Source organism: Opisthorchis viverrini, assembly GCF_000715545.1.
Source record: "Opisthorchis viverrini unplaced genomic scaffold opera_v5_191, whole genome shotgun sequence".
Lineage (NCBI taxonomy): Eukaryota > Metazoa > Platyhelminthes > Trematoda > Opisthorchiida > Opisthorchiidae > Opisthorchis > Opisthorchis viverrini.
In genome coordinates, this window is record NW_008751847.1 from 397,698 (window position 1) to 422,410 (window position 24,713).

General features: G+C 42.3%; 1 protein-coding gene across 1 annotated transcript in view; it reads right to left on the reverse strand.

Moving 5' to 3' along the window:
- T265_07875 (hypothetical protein) overlaps positions 1–23,991 on the reverse strand; it is a gene marked incomplete at both ends in the record, with an annotated part of 35,573 nt that extends 11,582 nt beyond the window's left edge. The window contains 3 exons of the mRNA XM_009173525.1: positions 3,792–3,906; positions 15,387–15,598; positions 23,509–23,991. Of these exons, the coding sequence (XP_009171789.1) occupies positions 3,792–3,906; positions 15,387–15,598; positions 23,509–23,620 (439 nt within the window). The remainder of the gene's footprint in view (positions 1–3,791; positions 3,907–15,386; positions 15,599–23,508) is intronic.
- Between the last annotated feature and the right edge of the window lie 722 nt (positions 23,992–24,713).

Consider the following 24,713-nt stretch of genomic DNA (forward strand, 5'->3'; position numbering starts at 1 on the left):
CAGAGAGGTGGCCAACCCTTGACTTGGCGGAGGAGTATGAAGGAGATCACGAAACGCTTGGGTGCTGTCGGTGCTACTCGCCTTCCAGGATGGGGACCGCGTGATCCTCACTGTGCCTGGTTGGAGACACTACAAGATATGGCTGCCAACCGATGTCAGTGGCGTTCTTGTTGTCAGTTTCTATCCAGATTGCCTGAGTGAATGTCTGGAGGTGTAGGCACCTCGGAATGATTGTGTTAAGCTAGCACTAAGTCCCTTCCCCATCCACCTTTATTCTTCTCTATACAATAAGGCTTTCAAATAAGTCATGGTTGTACGGCAGTGAAGCATCGGTGTCGAACACTGATGCCAGGCTGTCGATGGTGATGATATTCGTGGGAATCATAGGCCGGAACTTCTGAGGCATGTTTCGCTGGAATAGATACACGAGTGGAGTTCGGCTCACCCCCATAAACATCCGCTTTTGATTGAGCTAACGTCCCCAAAGACGTTACGATCTAAAGTGTTCTCCAGCGTGAACGGCAATCCTGCGAAACGAAAAGCATATTTCTTAACAGCGGCTCAAATCTGTCATATTTGAGAGCCCTGGTAGAATAAACTTAAAGGACTACTTTTCTGTCAGACGGATGCTGTTACGACAAAAATACCGGTATTACATATTTCTCGCCTAATTGAGCCTTGTATTCGCCAAATACCTTCATTTACGCTGCTTTTTGCGAACCACAATTCGCTGAATTCCGTTGGGTAAACGCTTTGTTGTAGAAAAAATCCCCCAGACTATATTTGGACTAGAAAATATTTTGTCTGTTCTACTAAATTATCCACTTTCAAATCGAATCTTTCTCATTTACTCCACCTGGTTGCACCTGATTGATCAAACGCCTGAAAAGCGTCGGTCGCCACAATGCAATCACTGGTGGATCTGTTCATTCGATAAATGAATAAATCGTTTTGTCTGTTCTGGCTTTCGTTTTGAATCTCATTTATAACTACCCAAGGCACTTCTACAAAAGGTGATGCAGCAATCACTAGATAACTTGCTTGTAGCTACACTGTCACGCCGTTTGACTGCTGTTTGCTTTCATAATTGAAAACTCCACATTGTGTGCGATCAACGGGGGGGGGGAATAAACCCTCAGTAGATCACATTCCCGAGAATGGCAAGAATCACTCATCAGAAATCAGTAGTTAACATCTTTTTGCAGCTCCTCGTGTCTGCCCTAATGTCAGGTACAATCAGGAATTGCGCAAATTTCTTTTTAGTTAATTTCGGGATAATAGCTCACTGCTCTCAATCATCACTGATTTCTCCGTATCTTACTGCCTCCATGATCCTTAGTTAGGCCCTTGTACACACTGTACGCTCTGCTTGCATTCGATTTGATATATGTATGTCAATGTATTCCTAAAAAGTTTCCACCAAAAGCAACAACCCTCTCGTAATAATCCACGGTAAGAGAATGATAAAAGCAAGTCATCATTATGACCGAAGTTCGCCCGATTTCGAGCCATGTCATGGCATTCTGAACAAGACTGGTAAGTTCTGATCTGAAATAATGAATACATTACTCATGGAAGGCTCCTCGGGTCCTGATTAGTTACCTTATAAAGATGGTGCTGCTAACTGATACCCACTGCTTTGCTCTGCTACACAAAGTTAAAGAGATACTTAACGCATGAAGTGATGGATCGTTAAAGTCCTACAGGAGTTCACTAGAAAAATTTGTGAAAACAAACTATTTTAACCTGGCCAAGACAATTTTGAAAACGCACATTTAGGTGGAGTGTCCAGCGAACTAAAAAAAGTCATGGTCCATGCTCGGACAACGATCCTCGCGGAAGCCAAGAGTGAAAAAACGTTACGGAATTATTAACATTTTAAGCAATGTACCACTGAAAACGAAGACTTTTTGACGCACCGTGGTTTACAGCATACTTAATAACGATGCTATTTTCGCATCAAGTAGAGAATGCCCAAGTCAGTTACGACAATGTGCATATAATTCTCAAACAGTGCTTCTCAGGGTGGGTGCACAAGACACACCTCTTAGTGGTCTCTAAACAAACTGTATATACTGAAACAACATCAACGTTAAGGTCTAATAATCCCCTTCGACGGGTGACTACCGGCTTCATTCCTCTTGGGGATCACCAGGTAGGTGGTCGTGTGTAACAGTAAGATTCCAAAGTGAACATGTGGACATGAGGCTTGCTAAATAGGTTTGAGAATCCAGTTTATGGTGCCCAATTTCAAAATCATTATCCTTGTAGTCTACTTCATTCAAAGTGCGCTGTTGAAGCATAAATGAATAAAACCGACCAAGAGGATTTTTCTCAACCAAATTGCAAAGAAATGTAGTTCGGTAATTTCGAACAATTTGGGTTCAAGCAATGCTGACAGAAACCTGGGAACTGCGCCTACCTGATGAGCCCGATGAAGAGCAAAACCGGCCGTGTGATATCGAAGGGTTTTCAGAAACCTTGTGAGTAGTCTGTTACTTCAATGCGAAATAGCACAACACTCTTAATGACGACGTAAGTCTGGAAATTATGCAGCTAACCGCGTTCCACGCTGGAAACAACTATCATCGTGCACAGTAACACTTGTTTGCAAAAAAACGCCCAATTGTATTTGTAATTGTGCCACTGGTCTGAAAAAGTGCCTGGATATCTGGCGGGGCAACAAATTCGCACCCCTGATGAACAAGTCGATAAATCAGTGAATAATACTACGGCCATGGATTAGTGTTCTTGGCTCGATTCAACACAGGATATAGGGCAACGGAAGCTTGTCGAGCATTGATTTTGCCACACACTCTATCACTCACACATCCGTGATTGTTTGTTCAACAGCCTGCCATCCTCTAATTCCCAAATTTTAATCACTCTTCCCGGCAACAACCAGTAATGGCAGTAAATCCATGTATTCAATCCATAAAAGACGTCAACCTGATTCAATCGCACTGTGCATGGACGGGCTACTATAGGGATGGTATTTTTAACAGCTAAAGTGGCGAAAAGTTGGTTGTTCAAGCGTGTCAAATAAGCAGTTGTTAGAAACACTCATTCACGTAAAATTTGCTTCTTGTGTCGGGCTATTTAGAGCGCCGGTGTTACAGATGAGCGCACAAATCTATTAAAGCAAGTGTCGCATGAATTTATAGGCAACCGCTCACCTTAATGAGTTTGCCGCATATTACATTGAGAATCATCGACGGAACTTTGTGATTTGGACAGAGGGTTGCTGCAAACCGTATTTGCTTTAGAGGGATTTTTTATGCGTGCAGTTCTACTCATGAGGGCTTTAGTACGTCATCCAGGAGCACGAGAAAATCAAGTAGTCATATCACTGCACCCCCGAATCCGCTGCAGGTTATGAGATCAGTTAGAAACTCTTGGTTTGTGACGTGCTTGAGACGTCGGAAATCAACATGAAAAGAGACTGAATAGGTTTAATTGTTTTCTTCTCCATCTAGCAATAAACCAAATAAAAAAACTGAGCTGGCGCAGGCAATTAAGTTATATAAGTCCACCAGATTGCCCTTTTAGATCACTTGCCCAGCAACCATTCAACCAATCATGTACAAGGGAACAAGTCTCCTGGGTATTCGTTCCTACACACCATAGAACAACTTTAGTGAGTTTATTCCAACCAAACAGGTCAGTAAGTGATGCTCCTCAAAAGCGAAGTCAGCAACTAAAGATCCTGTCAAGGAAGTATTCTGAGGATGTTTTTTTTTAATTTCCGGGACAAAACACACAACTCCACTCAAAAACTGAGAAAAACTTACTTGGAAGAAACTCTGACAGTTTTATTACGGGGTTCACTGATTTCTTCTCACCAGCCTTCAGGCCAACGAGGTTGTTGAGCAAACGTTCAAAAATTGGATTCCCGTCCTTCCCTAGCTGAAGCAGCAAAAATCGTAAAAAAATCTTTTCATTTTGACTGCATGTGAGGAAAGTAAAAATCCATGAAATTCACAGCGCACACGATTTCGTCACTCAAGCAACCGGATTTATGAAAACAACGGTCTGTTATATTATTCACCCCTTCACAATTGGTTAATATAGTTGGTGGTCCAACAGATTTTTATCAATAATAGTTGTATTCACTGGATCATAATTCTAGGAGGAAATACTGTTGTTCCCAGGCAGAGTTATCTCACCCGCTTAAACTGAAGCGCGACCTGATTAGAACCACAAATTGATAGAGACCAGTCGGTCGTTCGTCTTGTATTTTTCCGTACTATTACTTTTGATCGACAGGCATTTGAACAAACTCGGGGGAAAACGCATTTCAGTGTTCCAGAAAGACAGAGGGAGAGAGAGAAAGGAAGAGATTGTCATTTGCCATAGTACGTGTGTGCGTATGTGTACGTCCCTCTGGACTGGACTTATTTGTGGACAGAAACGAAGGTGTTTCCCGGTCTGAAAATCGTCACAATCAATAGACGTCAAAGAACGAGTGATACGTTGTGTACCTGCAGGCTGTTCTTATGATCGACGAGAGTAAAGGAACGAAAGGGGAAACGTGATGCCAGGCGTTTCGTCTGAACCACTCGGTCATTGAAAAGTGGTCTTTGAGGATGCATTTATGACGTCACGTGACTGCTTGTTTGATCACCGTCAGAGCGTTTTGTGCCCCACCTGTGTCCTACACGAAAATAACTTTCAACCAAAGTCGACCAAACAGTAGTTCATGCGAATTTTATTGTCCTTTCGAACAATATACTCACGTGAATGCTCATGTCGACATAACAACTCACTGTGTGTTCCTGAGGTCATTCTTCCCTGTCTTCTATGAAGATTGTGGGTGACTTCTTTGTTGGTGGCCATCCTCATAGAGGCTTCTTGGGACTAATGACCGGGTCTCACAAGGTATTAAAAATCTCATGTCGCATTTACTGCATGCAAACAAACTATATCCTTTGGAGATTTGTTCTGATTTTCTAGACACAATCACATATGAAAACTGAATCACTCGTTGTCAGTGAAAAGTAGCTTGATACCATGAATAATGACCAAGTGAAGCTTGACGCATTCGATTGAATACTATGAGCAATAAACTGATCCAAGGCTACAGTGAACCAACTGACGGTATACAAACCCAAATTTACTAGTAGTTATGTTTGGCTAGAACAATATCTAGCGTGACAGGCTAGTAAAATGTAATGTACGGTCACCTGGCATAGGTTAAGAATTTACCCTTACATCAACATGCACAGTCAGGAATGAGTGCTGATTTATGAACTTGAAAATGACGATGCTGATGACAGTCCAGAATCGCAGTGAAGTTTCCGGAACAGACACCGTTTTTTCAAGGACACACATCTAAAGACAAATCCGTTATTAAATACAAGAGGCAAAAAATGACAAAAACAGGCCAAATGTTTTTCGCCACTGGCGGTTAAGAAATGGACGTGGTGCTTGAAGGTCATTCCTTGAGTGATCACATTCATGTAAATCCGCGTTAGTTAAGGTGAATGACCCTGGCATACTGAAACGCATCGGTAGTGTTTATCTGATCACGCTTATAGGCCGAGTGATGTACAAAGGCGCTAGCAACAGCTTGCCAACGTCTCCGGTCCAATAAAGTTGGACAATGTTCCCGTGCCCGTTGGCTGAGTTGCCCAAAGACAAATGATCATATTGCCTGTCATTCGAATCAGTGCCTCATAAGTTAGCACAGATTAACTCCGTGGCTTCTTCGAATCCCCGACGAATAAATTCACCGGACTTGTGTGATCGGTGGTACGTTGAGCTCACATACTAGTTAGTCATTCTGTCGGGTAGAAATTATCAGAAAGAACTTCTTTCCCTTACCAGACAAGCGTACCAGTTGATTGCGTCCCTAGGTGAAAATCTGCCCAAAGACAAACGAAATGGCAGAAGTAGACCAAAATGATGCCCGTAAAGATAACAAGCACGTCTTATTGACACGGGTCGCATTGTGGATGGCTGCAGTGTAATTCATTATTCGTTTGTAAACCAAAAGGGTCACATTCCCCGTTTATCCACCCCTTCCAAAAAATCAATCAAAGATCGAGCGTCAAACCTAGGCGATCTGGGAAATGTCGGATAATTAGCAGTAATGTGCAGCCGGTCAGCCCCATGTAAATGTGTTTGTTTGCGCCAGTTTTCGCAACTGATTGATATCTCTTTCCCAAAACTGCTAATCATGACACGAGTTTCAGTCCCAGCCGCTACAGACGGTTATTTGGTTTTGTCAATTTCAATGGTCCAGACACTTCATGCATAGTTGTGTGAATTCTGTGAACAGATGTGTCAACAGCTGCTTGAGTCAAATCAAGAACGCCCACCTACTAGTTCAGCACTTATGTTCTGTTGCCCTGAAAACTCCTGTGTGATATGGTCTAAGCCCAAAAGACTTTCTGTGTCTGCACCACGAACTGCTGCGTCACTGCTTTGTCAGCCGTCCGGTTCATTATCTTCTGATCCGTGCTAGACAAACCGCGTTCATCTTAATGTTTTTTCTCATCTGTAGTATATCAGCAAGTTGCAAAACATGATTTCGCCTTGAAGATGTAAAGTCGAAAGCAAGCCTTTATCTTACGCGTTGTTGGCAAAAATTATCATCCTATTGTAGATACTAATGAGGTTTTTCAGCCTCACAGTGTCACGCGGGAAAAAGCTAGCTAGCTAGCTGCAATATGCCGGCTCTTTTTATCCCCTCGCACAAATAGCAAACAGCACTTAATTTCTGCCCCAATGTTCCTATTTTCACAAATACCGACACTCCCTGAAAATGTTTAGCACTGACTAGATGAACCGCCTTCAATCGGCTTTGAATTCCTTGTGTTCAAAAATGCACAGTGGCAAGCAGTGCATGGCAATAAGCCTAAAATTCATTCTACTCACCTTTGAGCAAAGATTACGCTGAATCAGCATGATAATCATCGATCGCTCGATCCAACCAGACTGAAGTAAGTTTGCCACCCCGGTGGTACCGCAATCTTTAGCGCATTCCACAACGGAAATCGTGGTGTCCTTGCATACTGATGCACTTTTTGTTTCAGCTGCATCGAGCAGGCTGTTGTTAATCGAAACAATTTATTTATTTACCTTTTCGTTTTGTTATTCCAACTTCAGACACTGGGGCAGTGTTGTCAAATGAAGACATATATAGCAAAACCCTTCTCAGTCTCCTTACCAGAAGACACGCCTCATCTTGAAGCGTTTTCGAACCTTCCATCAGCTTGACGCTAAACCCCATAAGAACTAGAGGTCTCACACTAATCCCCACAGGCTCCTTAAGACCGGGAAGTCCATTCCATAAGCAGTGGACTGTGCTTTTCTTATATCAATCCGTTATTCAGTCTGACTTCCGAACTGGTGCACTGGTTCGCTCTTCTAATCTGACAGCGAACTGTGAAAACAGACTACTGAAAGAGAACACCGGTCACCCTCCAAATCGATTCAGTTTGTTTCAGACCGATTCTGTCGAGTGGTTATGACAAAGCTTTCTATGAACGACCAGCAGCTGAACCGAAAAACCATATGTGCGCGTGCTTCTGCGTTTTTGTGCACCACTTAAAACAGTCGGGCAAAGTTTTTTCTCTGTGATTTCTCTAAACCTGCTCCTTGAAAGAAGACAAACCTGCCTGCTACTGCACAGCCTGATCGGCTTGGAAGGCTTGGTTGCTTGCTGTTCGCAGTAAGTTGAAGCCAGTCGGATGTAGTAAAGAACAAGCAAATGAATGGAATGAATCACGGTCACTTTTATCTCGGCATTTGCCACGTATGTGAATGATCGCGCAAAAAACGACTGGTATCTATCCTCTCTTTGGAAGGAAATGAAAGCCAGTCATTCTTGCTATACGGAACATTTCAAAGAAGCTGTGGACCTATAAATTTCAGAGGCACAATATACTGCTAGTAAGAGAGAAATTATACACCTTCGGAAAGGACCGTCAGGCTGTTTGCAGTATCAGACAGGAAAACAACCACCTACAAAAACAGAAGCACCGCGAATTCCGGCCTAATTATGTGCAAGATGGCGCACACTGTTTTCAGAGCCATAGCCGGCGCCAACCTCTACACAGCAAAGTAAGTGAAGTGACAGCCAACAAGGGAATTTACTGGAAACACGGATATTCCACCTGGTAATCTGTGCAACATGAACGAAACTAGCATAATATTTGAACGACACAAAGTAAAAAAAAACTCGCTCTTCTCAGATATATGGAATTTTTGGAAGGAATAAGCCTTTATATCAGGGGCTTTCCCTTACACAAGCAGATTATTAGTAGCTGACAAACCGAACGCCACTCTCAGGAAACTGATCTCAAGACCGAAGGACAACCAAGACAAAACCAAGAGGAACAGTGTGGCACACAAAAATCAAATGCAATAAATTCTGCAGTTGACAATCTTATAGGAAATTATGCAGAAGGTTAGAGAAACACAACACGGCGTCAACAGACATGGCTCCCTTTCCTTGATAGCCATGCACAAATACCAAGAAGGCCACAAAGGAAAACGCAAACATTTTGGCACACGGAGACACGGGAGGGAATTTCTGGTAGCATAAAACTCCACGGCGGACTCCATCAATTGATGCACTGAACTGAATCCGACTTATGCACCACTAGGCTCAAAGGACCAACATCTCAACCGGAACACTCAAGAAGATCCAAATATTTGATTGACAGACCAAGAAACAAGGAACACCATGGAGTCGAATCAACAAAGGTCACAGGGCGGAACCTAGATCAAGGGCAGAGGTGACTCCAGCAGCGACCATAGTACAAGGGCAGGGAAGTCCAAGCCCACAGGTCACATTAGCGTCGATCAATCAGGACACAGTATAACAGCAACTAATCGTGATCGAAGGTCAGTCCCAGCAAGCAGCACGTATATCAACACACGCACACACACACCACTAAACGCATAGCCATCGACCCGTCGCTACGCGCCCTAAAAACGCACTGGTGATGTGCCCTCGATTTGTGACGAAATGTTTGCGATCAAATTGCCCAGCTCAGCCGACAAAACAACGATCGTCACTCAAAAATCCTTAAAAACGGACAATCCTGACTGCTCACTTGAAAACCCAGTACATTTCTGGAGTATTCTCGTGAAGTTGTTTTTAGCAAGCCAAACAGGAGCACACCGACTAATCTGGATGTACGTCCAAGAGTCACCTGAACTCTGATATCCCACAATAAACAACATTCTAGTTCATCTGGTGGAGGTCCCTTATTGGGGGCTTTTCAGTTCTTCCGGTGTCTAAGCACGTCTTTTGCCTATGCGATCCAAATACGCAGTAAGTAAGAATGCTGGATCTCGTAGAATCGATAGATGTGTCAAGTAAGCGGAACAGTGGCAATTAGCCCATATTGCCTTCCGGAATTTCTGTGACCGATCTTCACTGATTAACAGTGTATTTGCTTAAAAATGAACAAGACCGATGGGAATCCTCAAAAAATCTTTATAATTTCTGGCCTCTTAGCTGCATGTTGTCTAGCTTCATGTTTCGGGTCTCCTCATGGCTGGTCTTAACTTTTACGTTTTCCAGTTACGTTTCCCCGTAGCAAAGTGCGCTTTGGTTTGGCATGCAGATTAGGTTATATCCAGCTTTTCGTTTTCTTGAAGCAGAAATAGAACACCGTTTGAGTTGGTGGAGTACCATCCATTTCGTTCCTTTTCGTTTGTTTTCCACTCCCAGTCCAGATTGGGGCCTGCATCCGGTTTAGCAATAAATAGGGTTTATTCATTTGCTTATTAACTTCAGAAGTAAAATAAAAAATAAATCGTTCATCTGTAATACTCTTTCTGTGCCAAGCTGTCATCTTAACCGAGGGCTGGAATACTGCCAGGCTTTCCAAGCCTGGACAGAAAAAGTCGAGATGCAGAGGTCGGGTTCAAACCACAGACGTTCCGGTCGGTAAATTCGCTCGCTGAGCCATCTCGCCCCCTCTACAGAAGTAGGTCGTACAATGAACGACATTCAGTAATTTGCACACTAATTTTGTTCTAACAGTAGACTCAACTGAATCACTTTATTCGCTTTTATTGGGCGTAAATCAAATATAGACTTGAATAACCATAGCAGATATCATATCACCTTTCACCTTGCGTAATGCCAAATTCTATGGAGATCCCAAAGACCCTTTTCCAATAAAATCCTGAATGATAGGTGAATGGAAGTTTTTATTTTCCTTCAATTACGAGAAGAGTAATCATCGGCCAGTAATGTAAATATTACATATGGTGACCTAAAAACACCATTAGAAAGGTTGAGAATTATTCCCTTCATAACAAAAACTGAAACCGAGACATCCCACCTACCTTTTCAAAAAAATCTGCGCTTTGAGGAAGCCAGTTTAGTAAACTTCAATGTTTGCAAGCTTATTGCCAATGTCCCGGTTTCAGGTTAGAAAACTAGAATTGTCCCAGGAAGTACAGAATCGCCCTGCCGTAAAAATAGTTTGCGGGCAATCAGGTTGAGTACATCCCAACTATTGACATAATTGAGAACAACAATAAATGTCACATATGCGCGATCAATCTAATTTTGCCGAATATGAGTCGATAAAATCTATTCCGACACATCAGACAGCCACAAAAGCGGATAGTGTTTTTTTGTACTCAAAGAAACACATTCGCTGGTGGAAACTAAAAGCCATAAAAAAGTAATAAAAAGTGACCACAGACAGTATTTGAACATCAAGAGGACAAGAAAAACTTCAAAACAGAATAGATTAAACGCAACTACTTCTGGTATCTCGTCATCTGTTCTGAAAAAATCAAGCTTAGGGCAGGATGACGGGCAGACAGCTTGAGTGGCCAGTGAAACCATGACAGCGGGTAAAGGTCATCTGACGCCAGCTTATCGTGGATAAAAGTACTACGCCACAGACATGATTCAAGGTCAGTTGTAGCAAAACAAGGCAGGGTAGCCACCTTGTTTCCACAAGGTGGGTCAAACCACCGCCGCATGAGTAAGGCGAAATGACCTGTTGACTTTTAGACAGTTTATCACCTTTAATAACAGTCTTGGTACCCTTGATGCAATTCAGCAAATAGCGAGCGGCTGTGCTGGACAAGACATCCAGGTAATTAAGTGCCTGATTTTTTTAGAAGGCTCCATTTTGTTTCTTCTACTTCCTAGGGACATCCTTACGTAGCCGATGCAAACAGGATAGATGTTTTTTTCTCGCTATGGCTGAGTTGCTTCCAATATCCCTTTCCAAAGCTACATCATAGAAAATTTTTTGACTGTGCTAAACAGAACTTGGATCAAGGTTCACTTCTACTCTTTTGGACTAGGGACTTTCAAGCTAGGACATATTTTGTCCGGATTGGCTTGTGGAATGTTGATTCGCTTTTCGTTCTTTAACATATGGACATCTAAGAAGTGGAAGTACCCTCCATCTTTGCGTTCAACCATGAGATGCAATTGTCTGCGTGCCATTGGTACAAACATTTCAGCATCTACTGCGTATCATTTTGTCTTCAGGTACAACGAGCGTATCATCAATATGACGACCATGGAGGTGGGTTCCCTGTATGGACTGAAAGAAAGCGTTCAGCTGTAGCACCCTTCCGGTGCCTAACTGCCATGCCACCCGAAGGAAGCACGAGGGCTAGGGTACTGCCAGGTTGCCCAAGCCTAGACAGGGTAAGTCGAGTGGCGGAGGTCGGATTCGAACCACAAACCTTCCGATCAATAAATTCGCGCTCTAACCACTTGGGCCATCTCGACCCCCTGTATGGACTGACGTGAGTTTGTATGTCCCTGCATATATTTGTCGTACACTAGAACCAAGGATCTGAGATGGCGGGTGTGTATATAATATTGGTTGTCTCCCCCAAGAGAAGCATTCGTGTTTGAGACTAAGAGGGTGTCTCTTGCGAACTTTCTCCAGGATCATCGCATTTCGATTTTATGTGCTTCAGTTGCGCGTACTTTTTCAAAGTGGACAAAGTAACGTTTGTATGCGTTCGTTCTGTCAACATCCCAGTACAAATAGCTCGTGGTTTTTAGTCCATTCGCTGTAGTCTCTTTGCGAACAATTGACAGAATATTTTTCTGCGATGAACGTGATCGTCACGGAACATTGCTGTTAATTAGCACGGCCGCAAGAGGAGTTGTTTCTCTAGGTCTCGGAGTTTGCACTGCTCAACTATGACAGCTCAGTTCAGACAAGTACGCGACATTATCAGCCTGGGAACATCACAAACGAGAGATTCAGCTGGGTTCCAGGTGGGTCTGTCGCAAAACCAAATTAGTTTGCAAATGAGTGTATTTCGCTAGTTTGATGCAATTTGGGTTCCAGCAAAACACAAGGTTGACGGAAACTCAGGGACTGCACCTATCTGATGAGCCTCAAGAAGGTTGAAACCGGTCGTGGAATGTCAAAGAATTTTCAGCAACCTTATGAGTAGTGTATTACGAATAGACATTGTCAGTCCTTTTTGTCCAAATAATCTTGCTTTCCCCATTCTGCTTAAAGCTGTTGCATGTTCGTGCATTCCTGGATAAAGCAGGCACGCTTTTCATCCAAATATTGTTGTTTATAAGACCAAATGGTTAAGTGAGCAACCATCGGCCGGAAGGTCGAGGGTCCGGAACTCTGCGTTTCATGAGATGCGCACTGCTGATGAGTACTAACAAGGGAGAAATAGCTGCACAGCGCTTCTCAGCCATTCAGCGTAGATTTGTTTTACCAAAGCCATTTCGAAAAATACCGAATCTCCTCGCATCACCACCAATTATAATGGAGTATACTCGCATTTCAGTCGGCGGTTTCCATCGACCCTAACGCTCATATTGAAGACTGAGCAAACGTAGACGTAATTAATACTTCGAAAAACACACATTGGTATTAAAGTTGTCTGTCTCCTCAATGTGTGTTTCGTACCGTGTGTTGTTTATTCGTAATTTGGGCACTTGCTTGATCTGAAACAAAGCCATTCCGCTTTTTGTTTATTGAAATCCGAAGCTTGGATGAGCGAGTGTCATGGTAGTGGGCCAAACACAAACCTAAGTGTTGACTTCACAAACGCCCACACTCTACACTGTGGTTGACACTTTTACAAACAACACGTACGTGACACCTCAACACGTACTTTGACAAGGGCAAAGATTCTGTTCTGTCTAGCCGCACGCCCAGCATTTGAGAATATTCGATCCGCTCCTCTAGACCCCATTTAATCGAGGCAGTGTGCTCTTTAAGTCTGGTAATTCTTAACAGAATTGATCAACAGACTGGCGGTTGTCTAAGAGATCCCTCAGCTTCCGGACTTGGAAGGACTTGGACTAAATTATTGCAAATTAATATGATTAAAAAACTACGCAAGTTTCTTTCTTCTAGGGGCTAACATTCTTCTTCATTGGAGTCAAGTTAAACTGCGTTCACTCTGTCAACTGCTTCGGGGACTAATGATCCATAATCCTAGATGCCGCTGACAAAGGACAGATTTTATGCAGCCAGCCAATCGCCGTGTGAATCTGCCTCCCTTAATTTCATCCAATCGATCAAAATTGATCGTACACAGCTTCAGGTTCCCGAATCATTTTAAATCCGCGGTTACGATTCTTGTTATAGCTCTATCCCGTGCTCTATCTCCTGGTGAGTTGTGAACGATCTGACTCCGGTCAAAGCTGGAAGTCGGTTTCGGAAGTTATTTCATGCGGTGCCTAGCACGTTCCTCTAATCCCAAAGTATAAATATGCGCAAATCATAGCCTAAAGACTAGACAGGAGGGTGGTAGAAGCTGCCTGTCTTTCTGCTTAGCTAAAGGCACTACTAGTGCTATAGGTGGCTGCCAACCGCAGCTTTTAACATTTTTGCCACACCTCATATTTAGATTGCTTCACTGAATGTTTGATCATAAGTGTACCCGCCATTAGCCCTGTTTGTTCTTTTTTCAATTTTCTTCTTCCGTTTACTACAGAGTTGTTCTTAAATAAATTATAGTGACTGAAAGGTAGTCAAGCAGCAGCGTTTTCTGGGTGGCGTCGCTTCCACTACCATGACGACGACGGCGGTGATGATATGAAGTTGACGATGAAGACGATAATGATGGTGGGGAGGATGACAATGATGATGATGAGGAGGAGGACCAGGAAGATGACGATGATGAACAAGATGACGATGTTCAGCGTTGGGATGACAGGGATGCAGAAAGCAGTTGCTAAACCAGACAGTGGCTCACAAACAAAACTGGATTGTTTGTGCAAAAAAAACTAGCAACTCATGTTTAGAAAGAGCGTAAAAAATACCGCGTCAGGACTGCATTGTAACCACACTTGTGTGTCACCAGGAGAACAATGCACTTCGTACACCAAACGAACTCCAAACAAAAGGAGTCACTTTTGGACGGACTGGATTTGATGGTGTCCCGAGTGAACGACAAAGACGCTCGTTCACGCTCAGGCTTATACGCCAGGGCTTAGCAGTTGAACCGCCACACCCCTAGGCGTGCCTCACTGTCCATGCGATAAGTACATGGACTTTTCACTTGAAAATCTATCGAATCCACTTTGAAATCCCAAAAGGATTTTGAGCAAATGCCGCTTGGGTAGCTGAGAGATCTAAAATTCCGGCTGATTACGAAAGGGGTGACAGATATCAACTGTCGTTCCAATAGACAAAAGAGTGATGACGATTCAAGCGCATAAGAGTAACAAAGAGAGAAAATTCTTGACTACTCGGTTGCCAGCGGGGCGTAGGTGAGAGTTTGGTGGCTCTAGTCCTACACCAAGCGCCTTATTCGTTCGTGTGATGTGCACGTGGAGTTTTCACTTCAACATCCAAAACGATTTAACACGTAGCTTTTTGGCCAAGCATTTGTGCGTGATAAGATTCCCGTTTGCCAAGAACCGGATAATCTTTCTGGCATCAAGGCTTGTGTAGCGCCAGCCCCTCAGTCCTTACCCAAGGAGCGACATTTGTGGACTCTAACTTTTCCGGGCAATCACCTCACATTCGAGCTGTATTTCGACTGTCAGCTGATTTCATTGATGTATTTCATTTTGCCTTCACTTTGTTGTGTGTCAAAGTAAGAAGTTCACTTTAACTAACCACATGAACAACTGCGAAACAAAATAAGGTTCAGTGGTTTCTCTTATGGTGAAATCGAATTGAGAACCAAGGCAATGCTGGCAATGTTGGGAAAGGGCAACATACTTTCGCTTCTATTGACCCTCTGTTGTAGTTGCTGCTGCCTGCAATCGCTGAAGAGAACGCTAGCAAGCGAACAAATCATGTGAGAAACCGTAAAGAAGGTTGAATTATTCATGAATTAATGGGCGTATAGAAGGTCGATGTTACATTCATCTGATGGAACTGCGTTATAGCAGCCAATAATGAAATGGTTCATAATCTTTCCGCAAGCTCTGCTTAGTTTCGAATTACCTGCAAAAATGATCCCAAGACAGCGATGCCATCGGGGTGCTTCATCGCGTCTAGTATTGATCCATATCCTTCTTTGAAGAAGACACAATGCACTTCCGATGGACTGCTCACTCCGTTCACCAAGTGTTCGGAACCCCACGTATTTCCAGATCCCCAGTGAAAATGGAACTGAACAAGTTTGTATTCTGACTTTAGCGGTCCGCCCTTCAAAACTGATAGGATTAAAAAGAGTGGTTATCACAGTGCGCACAACAGAAGTTATATTTACACTCTTGTCGTATGCGTAATATTTCACAAAATTTTATAAACTTCACAGGTTATAACGGTCCAAGCTTCGTTGTCTAAATGAACTATTCTTGTAAGTATCTATATTGTTTTTATATTGATTTGGGTCACTCACAAATTCGTCTATCGTTTACACAGCAAAATAGTTCCGTAAAAAGAATAACCTAAGATTGCTTAAGGGTTGCGTCGCGAACTTACTGACCAGAAGTTCTGTTGTTCAAACCCAAACCTGGCATCACGACCGCTTCAGTCGACACTTGAGGAACCCGGCAAGATCTCAGCCTCAGTGCTTCTTTCGAGTGGCAGCACAGCTGGACGCCGAAAGGTTATAACACATGGACGATCAATTTTGATTTTTGAGACTCAAGAGCTTATAATAAAATCAAGTTTTCAACCAACATGCTGTTTGAAGTGGTAGTAAGCGATTGAACAAAATGTATAGGCAGCCTGCTGCAACCTCAAAAACTTTTAAATGCACTTCAGTTCACAATTCAGCCTACCTAACCTTTTCTGAGGTACAAACTTGACAAACTTCCCACCTGAAATAAGCCTACCTTTTCAGGATGGAAGAATACAGTAGCTCATGTGACAGATCCAAACAAATATCAAGGTTCAACTCAGCAGAAGCAGCTACGGCTATAGATCTGAGAAGGCAAAATACCATCACAGACTACCTATTTACTTTTGCTAACAGAGTGCTTTCCCTGTTTTCTAACTAACAGCAAGCGAGTTTGTGATACCACGTTATTTGTGAGCCGTACACCAATGAGCTTTTCCACAGTTGGCACGACCGTAGCAAACTGTAGAGAAAGCCTTTGACATGGTATTATTCGTCTTTTCTTATTTTTTTCACCACTCAGACCTACGGCGCCTGATCAGTCACAGCGAAACAAATCCGGAATATAGTCCAAAAAACTCTAACACAGTGTCCTGCCATTAATTCTGTTACGAGAACCGATTGCCCCGCATATCTCATGGGAAAATGGGAAGCATTGCCAAAACAATTGGTTTCTAACCATGTCATGTCAGCACTGAATAGGCTTTACCTTGATTTGCTATTACAGTTTTCTCATGGTACTTGCAACTAGGTTTTGTTTCTAGATGTTCGGTCCGTGATGAAATCCTCTCATAACACAGATTACGGTGTGGTGAAAACAAAAACCGCCGCTCACTTTTTGTACCATCGCTGGCTCGGTGAGCCCTAATGAGGTATCTGAGTGTCGCATATTGATTTCTAGAGTTACAATTATCTTCTTACGTTGACCGCTTAATCTAGTGTCTAGCGTGAAACCATACAAAACCTCATGGCGATTCTATGCATGTGAGGTGCGCTTCAGTACTTTGACGGCCGGACTTGATATCCTAATAAATCGTCCAACTGCACAACATCATACATAACAGAAGCCTAATTCAGCGCTAATAAGCCAGCACACAATGTCAGAAAATTTTGCAAATACATAATGAATATAAATAAATAAATACTAAATGCTTACTGCAAATGAGATCTATTGTTCTTATGGTTTGACTGCGTTTTCAATTTCGTGCTACGCTCCCAATTGCAAATGTTCTTGCTGGCCTGCTAACCTGCCCCACATACTTTTAAAGCAAGACGTTTACTATGGTAAACGACTACTGTCACAAAAAAAGAAGACCAAATAGTAACGGGCCTAGATACAAATAATAATATCCCGATGATCCATTTGTGGTGTAAAAATTGTTCCGACTGCATGTCAAGATAAGTGAATTCATTTTAACTTCGTGACAACGAAATGCTGTCTGATTATTTACTAAAGGGTAGCCAATCCTTCAATAAAAAATCTCTGAATAAAAAGTTAAAAGCAAAGAACTAGTACGACCAGCAAAAAGGCAATGTAACAGACCAAAAACACACTCCTATTGTCTAGTTTTAGAATTATAGCTATATTTGCAAGTTTAAAATATCATACTTATGCACGAGGACTACGCCAGTGCTCCATCCAGCCTTCCTTTAAGTGAGAAAAATTAATATCTTTGTAATGTACTACTCATAAGGTTGCTGAAAACCCATCGACAGTCCACGACCGGTTTCGCCCTTCTTGGGGCTCATCAGGTAGGCGCAGTCNCATTTGCAAACTAATTTGGTTTTGCGACAGACCCACCTGGAACCCAGCTGAATCCCCCCGTTTTGATGATTTCAGGCAACTGAACAGGCAACTGAGAACATCATAAACGAGAGATTCAGCTGGGTTCCAGATGTGTCTCTCGAAAGAACCAAATTAGTTTGCAAATGAGTTTATATTCGCTGAGAAAAATTAACTTTAACGGAACCTGGATTCAGCAAATGAAATTGACGTTTTCGCTATTTATCAAACGCAACTTGTAAATGCCGCTATTTGTAAACGTACTGCCTTTATAACAGCCCACAATAAATCAGACTACCAATAGGTGACTGGTAGGAAATGCGTGTAACAAACGATACGTGCAATCACCAAGTATCTGTTCATTGTTAGTTGAGGATGACATCTCGGATATATGCATTCAAGTTTTTTGCACTGAAATTTTACTTGGTGGTTCTTTATTCAGCCGAAAATAGCACCCCAAACGGCCATAGAGGTCAATAGAATCAAAAAACTGTAAAACGCGAAGAAGGCCACTGCCATCAAAGATCAAAATAGGAAGCTTAGGTTTATAGAGTATCCCATCTTGTGTTAACCTTGTACACTAGTGGGCCTAAGAAAGAATCAAGTGAAAGGACTGCCAGTCGACGGATTTCTTCGTCAGTCATGATCGTATTTTACGTGTAAGTATCCACTACGTTTAAAAAAGTTTGGAGATAATTCTTCACTTAGTTGAACTAAGTTATAATCTGAGGAAACGACAAATTGTCAGCGCCAAAACGGCTCATTTTTGCAGCGTCAAATTTTTCCGTAGGTAGGCAACAACTACTGTCGAAGTGGATCGGTACGACAGATAACTGTAGATGAATTGAGTTAATTATCCAAAACGGCAAACGTTAAGTCCCCTAAATTAGGCAACTCAGATGGGAACACTCAATGCCGGGCAAAAGGGAAAGAGAAACAGAACTGCAGTTTCTATGTATATTATATTNATTATATTATATATTTGTATCATATATATCAGAAGCACCGTAGTAATGAACTAAAAAGACAAATATATCAATTTTCACACTGTAATCCCCAATAGCTACACTTTTTAATAGTATCCAACAAACGTTGAACTATCTAACTAGTTTACTCAAAAAGTTACCATCCACGAATTTCCCCGGAATTTTCCCGCAGGATTAACACATACACCTTCGTTTTTTGTTAGCGTTTACCTCTCTGTTTCTCGCTAAATGTGTTTTAATGAATAAATGTTGATGAAATATAAAGAGACAACGCTGCTTGTTACCAGAAATGGTGAACTACTTGGTACGACTTTCATGAAATGCTGCACGCAATGGTCTCCAGTGTGAACTAGATTTAATTCTTGTGTTGTCTAGCATGCATCAAATCACGGAGTAGGAGGAAGCTGTTTTCTTCAACCGATGGACACCCGAAACTCTAAACCGAATTAGCGGCTGATATTGAGCGTGTAGTCCACGGATAATTCTTGAGGTGCTTGGTCACATTATGTTGAGCCATGAAAATTGCTGGATTGCACCCTTATTGAGAGCGATTAAAACCACTCTTGTTCTGGTTTACTAAAACCTTCCAACAGTAACGATGAGGTTCCCAAAGAAGTCCATCATCCGTTGCTTTATAGCCAGGAATGACACACTCCTACATCAGCACTAGTTCATTCACTCGCGTATAATGCCCTTGGCTTGCAAGAGTTTTAAAGAGCATAAATACAATACATTCGAATTGAATTGGAACGCTCGTTTGAGAGGCGATGCATGTATGGGTGCATGTCAGATTGAATGGATAAGATTGTAGGCCATCACTTCGGTGACTTGGATTCAAGCCCATTCACTAGCCTACATTTCCACTTCTGGCACTTCTTTTCCCGCATGTATGTCGTGCATGTTTTGAGCTCAGAACACCTCCGCACTTAGGATGCAAACTTATATACCGGTTGGTACACGGTTATCAGCTTCCTGATTGCTCCTGTCTAGGCCTCCATAACCTGGAAGCACCTCATTCCCCCAACTTCATTGTTGTGACACGGCAGCTATATATCAAAAGGATTTTACAGCTAAATGATCATTTTTTGGAAGCGCATAAATGAAAAAGAAAAGACTTAACCTGTACTTATCAAATTATGCGCATGGTGCTGAAGTCTATGGAGGTAATCAGAGACAATATGAAATGCTTCGACAAGTTCTCTAGAACATATAAATCAACGGGCGAGTTTCTAAGTCTCTATTGTGTTGTTTGTCATTAAGAAATGATTTGCGGTTAGGACATATCATTGTTGATGTCCGTCTCGGTGAGTATCCGGCCAGCATCAGGCACCCAATCAGAAGTATTCAATGTCGACAAATCAAGTGACTTATGGTAAACCAAGTAATGAGCACCCACAAAGGGCGGATGGGCAATACAGTTTGTTCAACCCTCAAGCTCAAGCCCATCTCAGATGACATAATGTTGTCTCAAATGTTTTCCAACATGACATCGCTTAACTCCATGCTAACTATTGCGGTTTGTCTACTGCTATTGACATTACAATCCGTTTTTACTTTTTTTCTCAGTTATACGGGTATGCATGGTAATAGCATGCCGTGAACCAAGTTGAATAGTTAAACCGACGAGTGGCTTACTTTTATATATATATAAGTCTCTGTATGAATAACCACAGTGGCAACAACGAGCCTTATTTACTCACAGAACAACAACTGATTACGGAAGAACCCGTTAACTCCAAGTGAACCTACGGTCAGTATTTCTGTTAGATTAAGCTCGGCTGAATAATGGCATGTCGACTTTTACTAGAAGCTAGAAGGGCTGATGAAGTTCAAAAGGCAGAAAACTTTTATATAATATAAGTCTCTGTATGAATAACCACAGTGGCAACAACGAGCCTTATTTACTCACAGAACAACAACTGATTACGGAAGAACCCGTTAACTCCAAGTGAACCTACGGTCAGTATTTCTGTTAGATTAAGCTCGGCTGAATAATGGCATGTCGACTTTTACTAGAAGCTAGAAGGGCTGATGAAGTTCAAAAGGCAGAAAAACTAGCTTGACCGAAAAAATCTGACGTACTGAGCATTTTGTAACACTCTTCCAAGATTTTTAGTTAAATCGTTCATGCTAGAACCAGAGGGCATCTTTTTGGTACATCTTGAGGCTTCTGCATATATTTTAAGTTTTTACTGTTGTGAGAAACCTCTGTTAGAGTTAACGGCATGGATTTTACAGAAAAAGAAGGCAAATAGGTCATTTAAGCACTCCAATTATTTTTTCCGCTACATGGGCAGCATGCTGTTAATTTTCGCCGCCAAACTTTTATCAACCAAAATTATGCCGATTCAGGAGCTTTTGCACTTCGTACTGTAATTAAATGATGTGGGCCCCGCGATAGAGCAATTTCTTGAGTGCTTACCACAATCAACCGCATATTTTGAAGACCTTGATAGGATAATGTTTTATCTTAAGTGCTCCGAGAATGGAAGCAGCAGCCTAATTTTTCAACATATATATGTGCCCCATGGCTACTGTAGGTTTCATTGTAGCGCCTTCAAGAACTAGCAATCGTAATTCACACCTTGAATGGAACGACTGATTTCTCCCTTGATGGATTTGAATTCAGTCCATAAACCGATCAGTTAGGGTGTCAGATATGTGGATGTGCCTTTTCAACTACGAAATGCTGGTTACAGTAAATAAACGGTTACTTGTTTTACCAAAGTACTTTTTATAAGTTCTAACAGAAGCTGTCACAAAGCAGGACTTTCATAGGAGTTGCATTAGGATTGCAGGAGTACAGCCTCCGATTATTCTGGGAAACGGTTGAAAAACCTGATTTCGAGGGCATTTCGCATACCACCTGCGGCCTTCTGGATCCATACTAGTGTCCCTGCGGTGTTTTCTCTAGAAGTTGCCCAGTGGTTATAATTTGTTTAAGTTCTTTCATAACGTTTCCACGATGTTTAATCAAATGCTGCGTCTTCTTAGCTGTTGCCCTTCTAAATGGTCTGAAATGTTTTACATATAGGATTCTGTCTAACTTTTATGTATTCACGCATGGCATACCGCTGTCAACCCTACACAAGCAACTAACTCTTACCTATTCAAATTTCTTTCCGAAATCGCAGAAATATTTGACTTTCATTTTCGGGAAAAATGTGCAACCATTGTGTTATCGCCTGGAGTAGAAGCCACTCTATGTTGATCCGTCGCAAGAATGAGTCAAGGCATTTCTGTTCGGACCCGCTGGATCACTTGTTTCGGCCATTCAACTGTTTTGACAGGCAGGACGACCAAGTGAGCACCCAAAGAAACTTATTAATGGAACCGGTTCCGATGTAGTGAAGATCCTAATTTGTATCCTATTTCTGCTAAAACATACCAGATGGCATCATCTATACTTATACATTTCTATGACGGTATTTTTACCTCACTGTTCCGGTCGTTTTGCACCTCCCCGTCACATGTGCCGGGCAAGAATCAATTCTGGCGGCCTTCGTCGACTTTCGGACCCTGTGGGCAACAAGGTCGCTCAAAGTATCCACTGAAGTCGCTCGCCAGACTTAAGTGATAAGTCTCGTCACCTCGCGCAGTATGCAAAGATCAACTACAGCGCGCAAAATTATCTGTTTACACGACTGGGGACACTTTGTACAAACGCAGCGTTTGAAACTTCGTAGCTCAGTGAGTGCTGTAGTAAATCAAAAGCATGCTCATATGTTGTGGCCTTCTCTTCATGTCGGTATGCTTGTGGACCTAAAGATCTTTGTCCGAAACTGGAAACAGTCGTCAGTCACTTACGCCAATATTATCAGAAGCCAGAGTTGTTAATAACCGACCCAGCTTATATTTGCAGTTTGTCGGAAGAAACTACTAATGAACCACGGTCCAATTTTTTGATATAAGTATGTTCCATCACGGTGATGTGATAAGGGGCGAGATAACTCAGATAATTAGGGCTCGAATTTGCTGATCGGAAGGTTCATGGTTCGAATCCGACCTCTGTCTCTCGACTTCCTCCGTCTGGGCTTGGGCAACCTGGCAGTATTCCAACCCTCGAACTTCCCCCGGGTGGCATGACAGTTATGCACCGAAAGGGTGTTACAGCTGAACGAGTGATTGATAGTGTGATCGTGACCAGTAAACCGCTTTTTGTGATATTGGAAGTCCGTGGATATTACACAGATTTCCGTTAAAACCACCCAGTCGTTACCAGGCTCTTCACCAATTTATTATATCCCCCAACACTTCCATGAGACAATTTTACGTCTAACTTAAGCTGATTGCACACAGTTGACAACTTTATATAAAAAACAGCAGCTGGTACACAGTATGCATCGGGCCATTCATGTGACTGTTTGTTTCGAGAGATACAGCCACTCAGGTGCGTCCTCTAGCGGCTGAAAATTGTTACCTGATTTTATGGCATGGAATGGGCCCGCATGCTCGAACTTCGCACTTTCCTGCCAAATATGCATTTTTTTAAATTTTTCCCAGACAGACTGCCGTAATTCCATTGCACTTCCATTTTCTGGCATAGATATTTTTCTAAAAGTGACAACACCTTAGAGAGAGCTGCATTTTAGGGAATCACGTTAGTGCATCCCACTTCATACACACTTAAGCCCTGAATAGACTGGTTGTCCACAATCTAACCGTATCCCATAGATACAAGAAACGCCCATTTGTAGGAAGAAACATTCGAAAATTTTTGCAAATATTTACCTCCGAGTCCTTCTACGGCAACTTCGAAGTTATGCACTTTCATTATAACGTTTTGTTTGGAAATTCCGCCGTCCATTAACGTCAGAGGTCCAAGTTTCGGGTCTTCAGTCATACTAGACGTTATGAGGTTAATAGGAGATTGTTGTTTGCCACCAGCATCCGGAAACTGCAACACCCATGTATGAGGACCTGTATAACGTTAAGGATTGGACAGTCAGAGACAAAAATAGCATACCATGCTCTTCGCCGTAATCAAACGCCATGCTTCATAAAAATTCAACTCCGCAGGAACGTGAGCGAAGTGCTCTAGCGGTAACTCAACATTTAACCGAAATGTCTACGGTGAATTTTAACCTCAGTCCAATGTGAAGTGACTCATTCAATTAGGTGGAGAGGTATGAATGGAAAGCTATACTTAAAATTTCATTACAATAAGCTATTAAAATCTGAAAGCACCCAATTTCCACTTTAGCCCGATGTGCTTATGGTCCCGTGATCAGATGAGGACGCGGTACGTTTGAAATTAACCTGTTTGAACTCAGTATTCGCACAATGGAGTTGAATTACCGAAAATTATGACGTGCCCTCGATGGACTGAACCAATCTGACAATGGAGTTGAGAGTACCATATTAAAATTTCAAGCCCCATCTAGGCATGCTGGGGTCTCAGCGATTCAGGGCAATTATCCCACATGGTTTTTCGGCCAGAGGCATTGTTGTCTCAGTAAATACTGAAAGTTGGTGTGATCCAAAAATACAAATGTAGACTAAGATGGTTTTTAATTTGAGCACAAATGCGACAAAGTGCAACATACTGGCGTGGAAAGTTCTACTCCATTAGTAAGTGTTTTGCAGCTGAGAGCATTGCGCAGATAATGGGCACCCTGTTTTCCCCCCAAATTCTGCCTCCCAAATTCAGCCGATTCCCTCATAAAGTGAAACCAAGCAATGGTCACATTGACAGAAAATATCTCGCTTGAACGTGCTTTCTGGTCATCCGCACTGCTCCATAGGTCCTTTTAGCGTTCTTGGTATCTTTATACTTATGTAGGACCTTGGTGGTTATGCAACCATGAGAGTTCCGTAATGATCCTTCACTATATGGATTCCACTTAAGCTTCCAGTCATTCCTCGTTCATCAGCCGTAAACCTCCAAAGTTCAGTCCATTTCTCCTCATCCGAACGCGTCTCCTAATTGCCACATG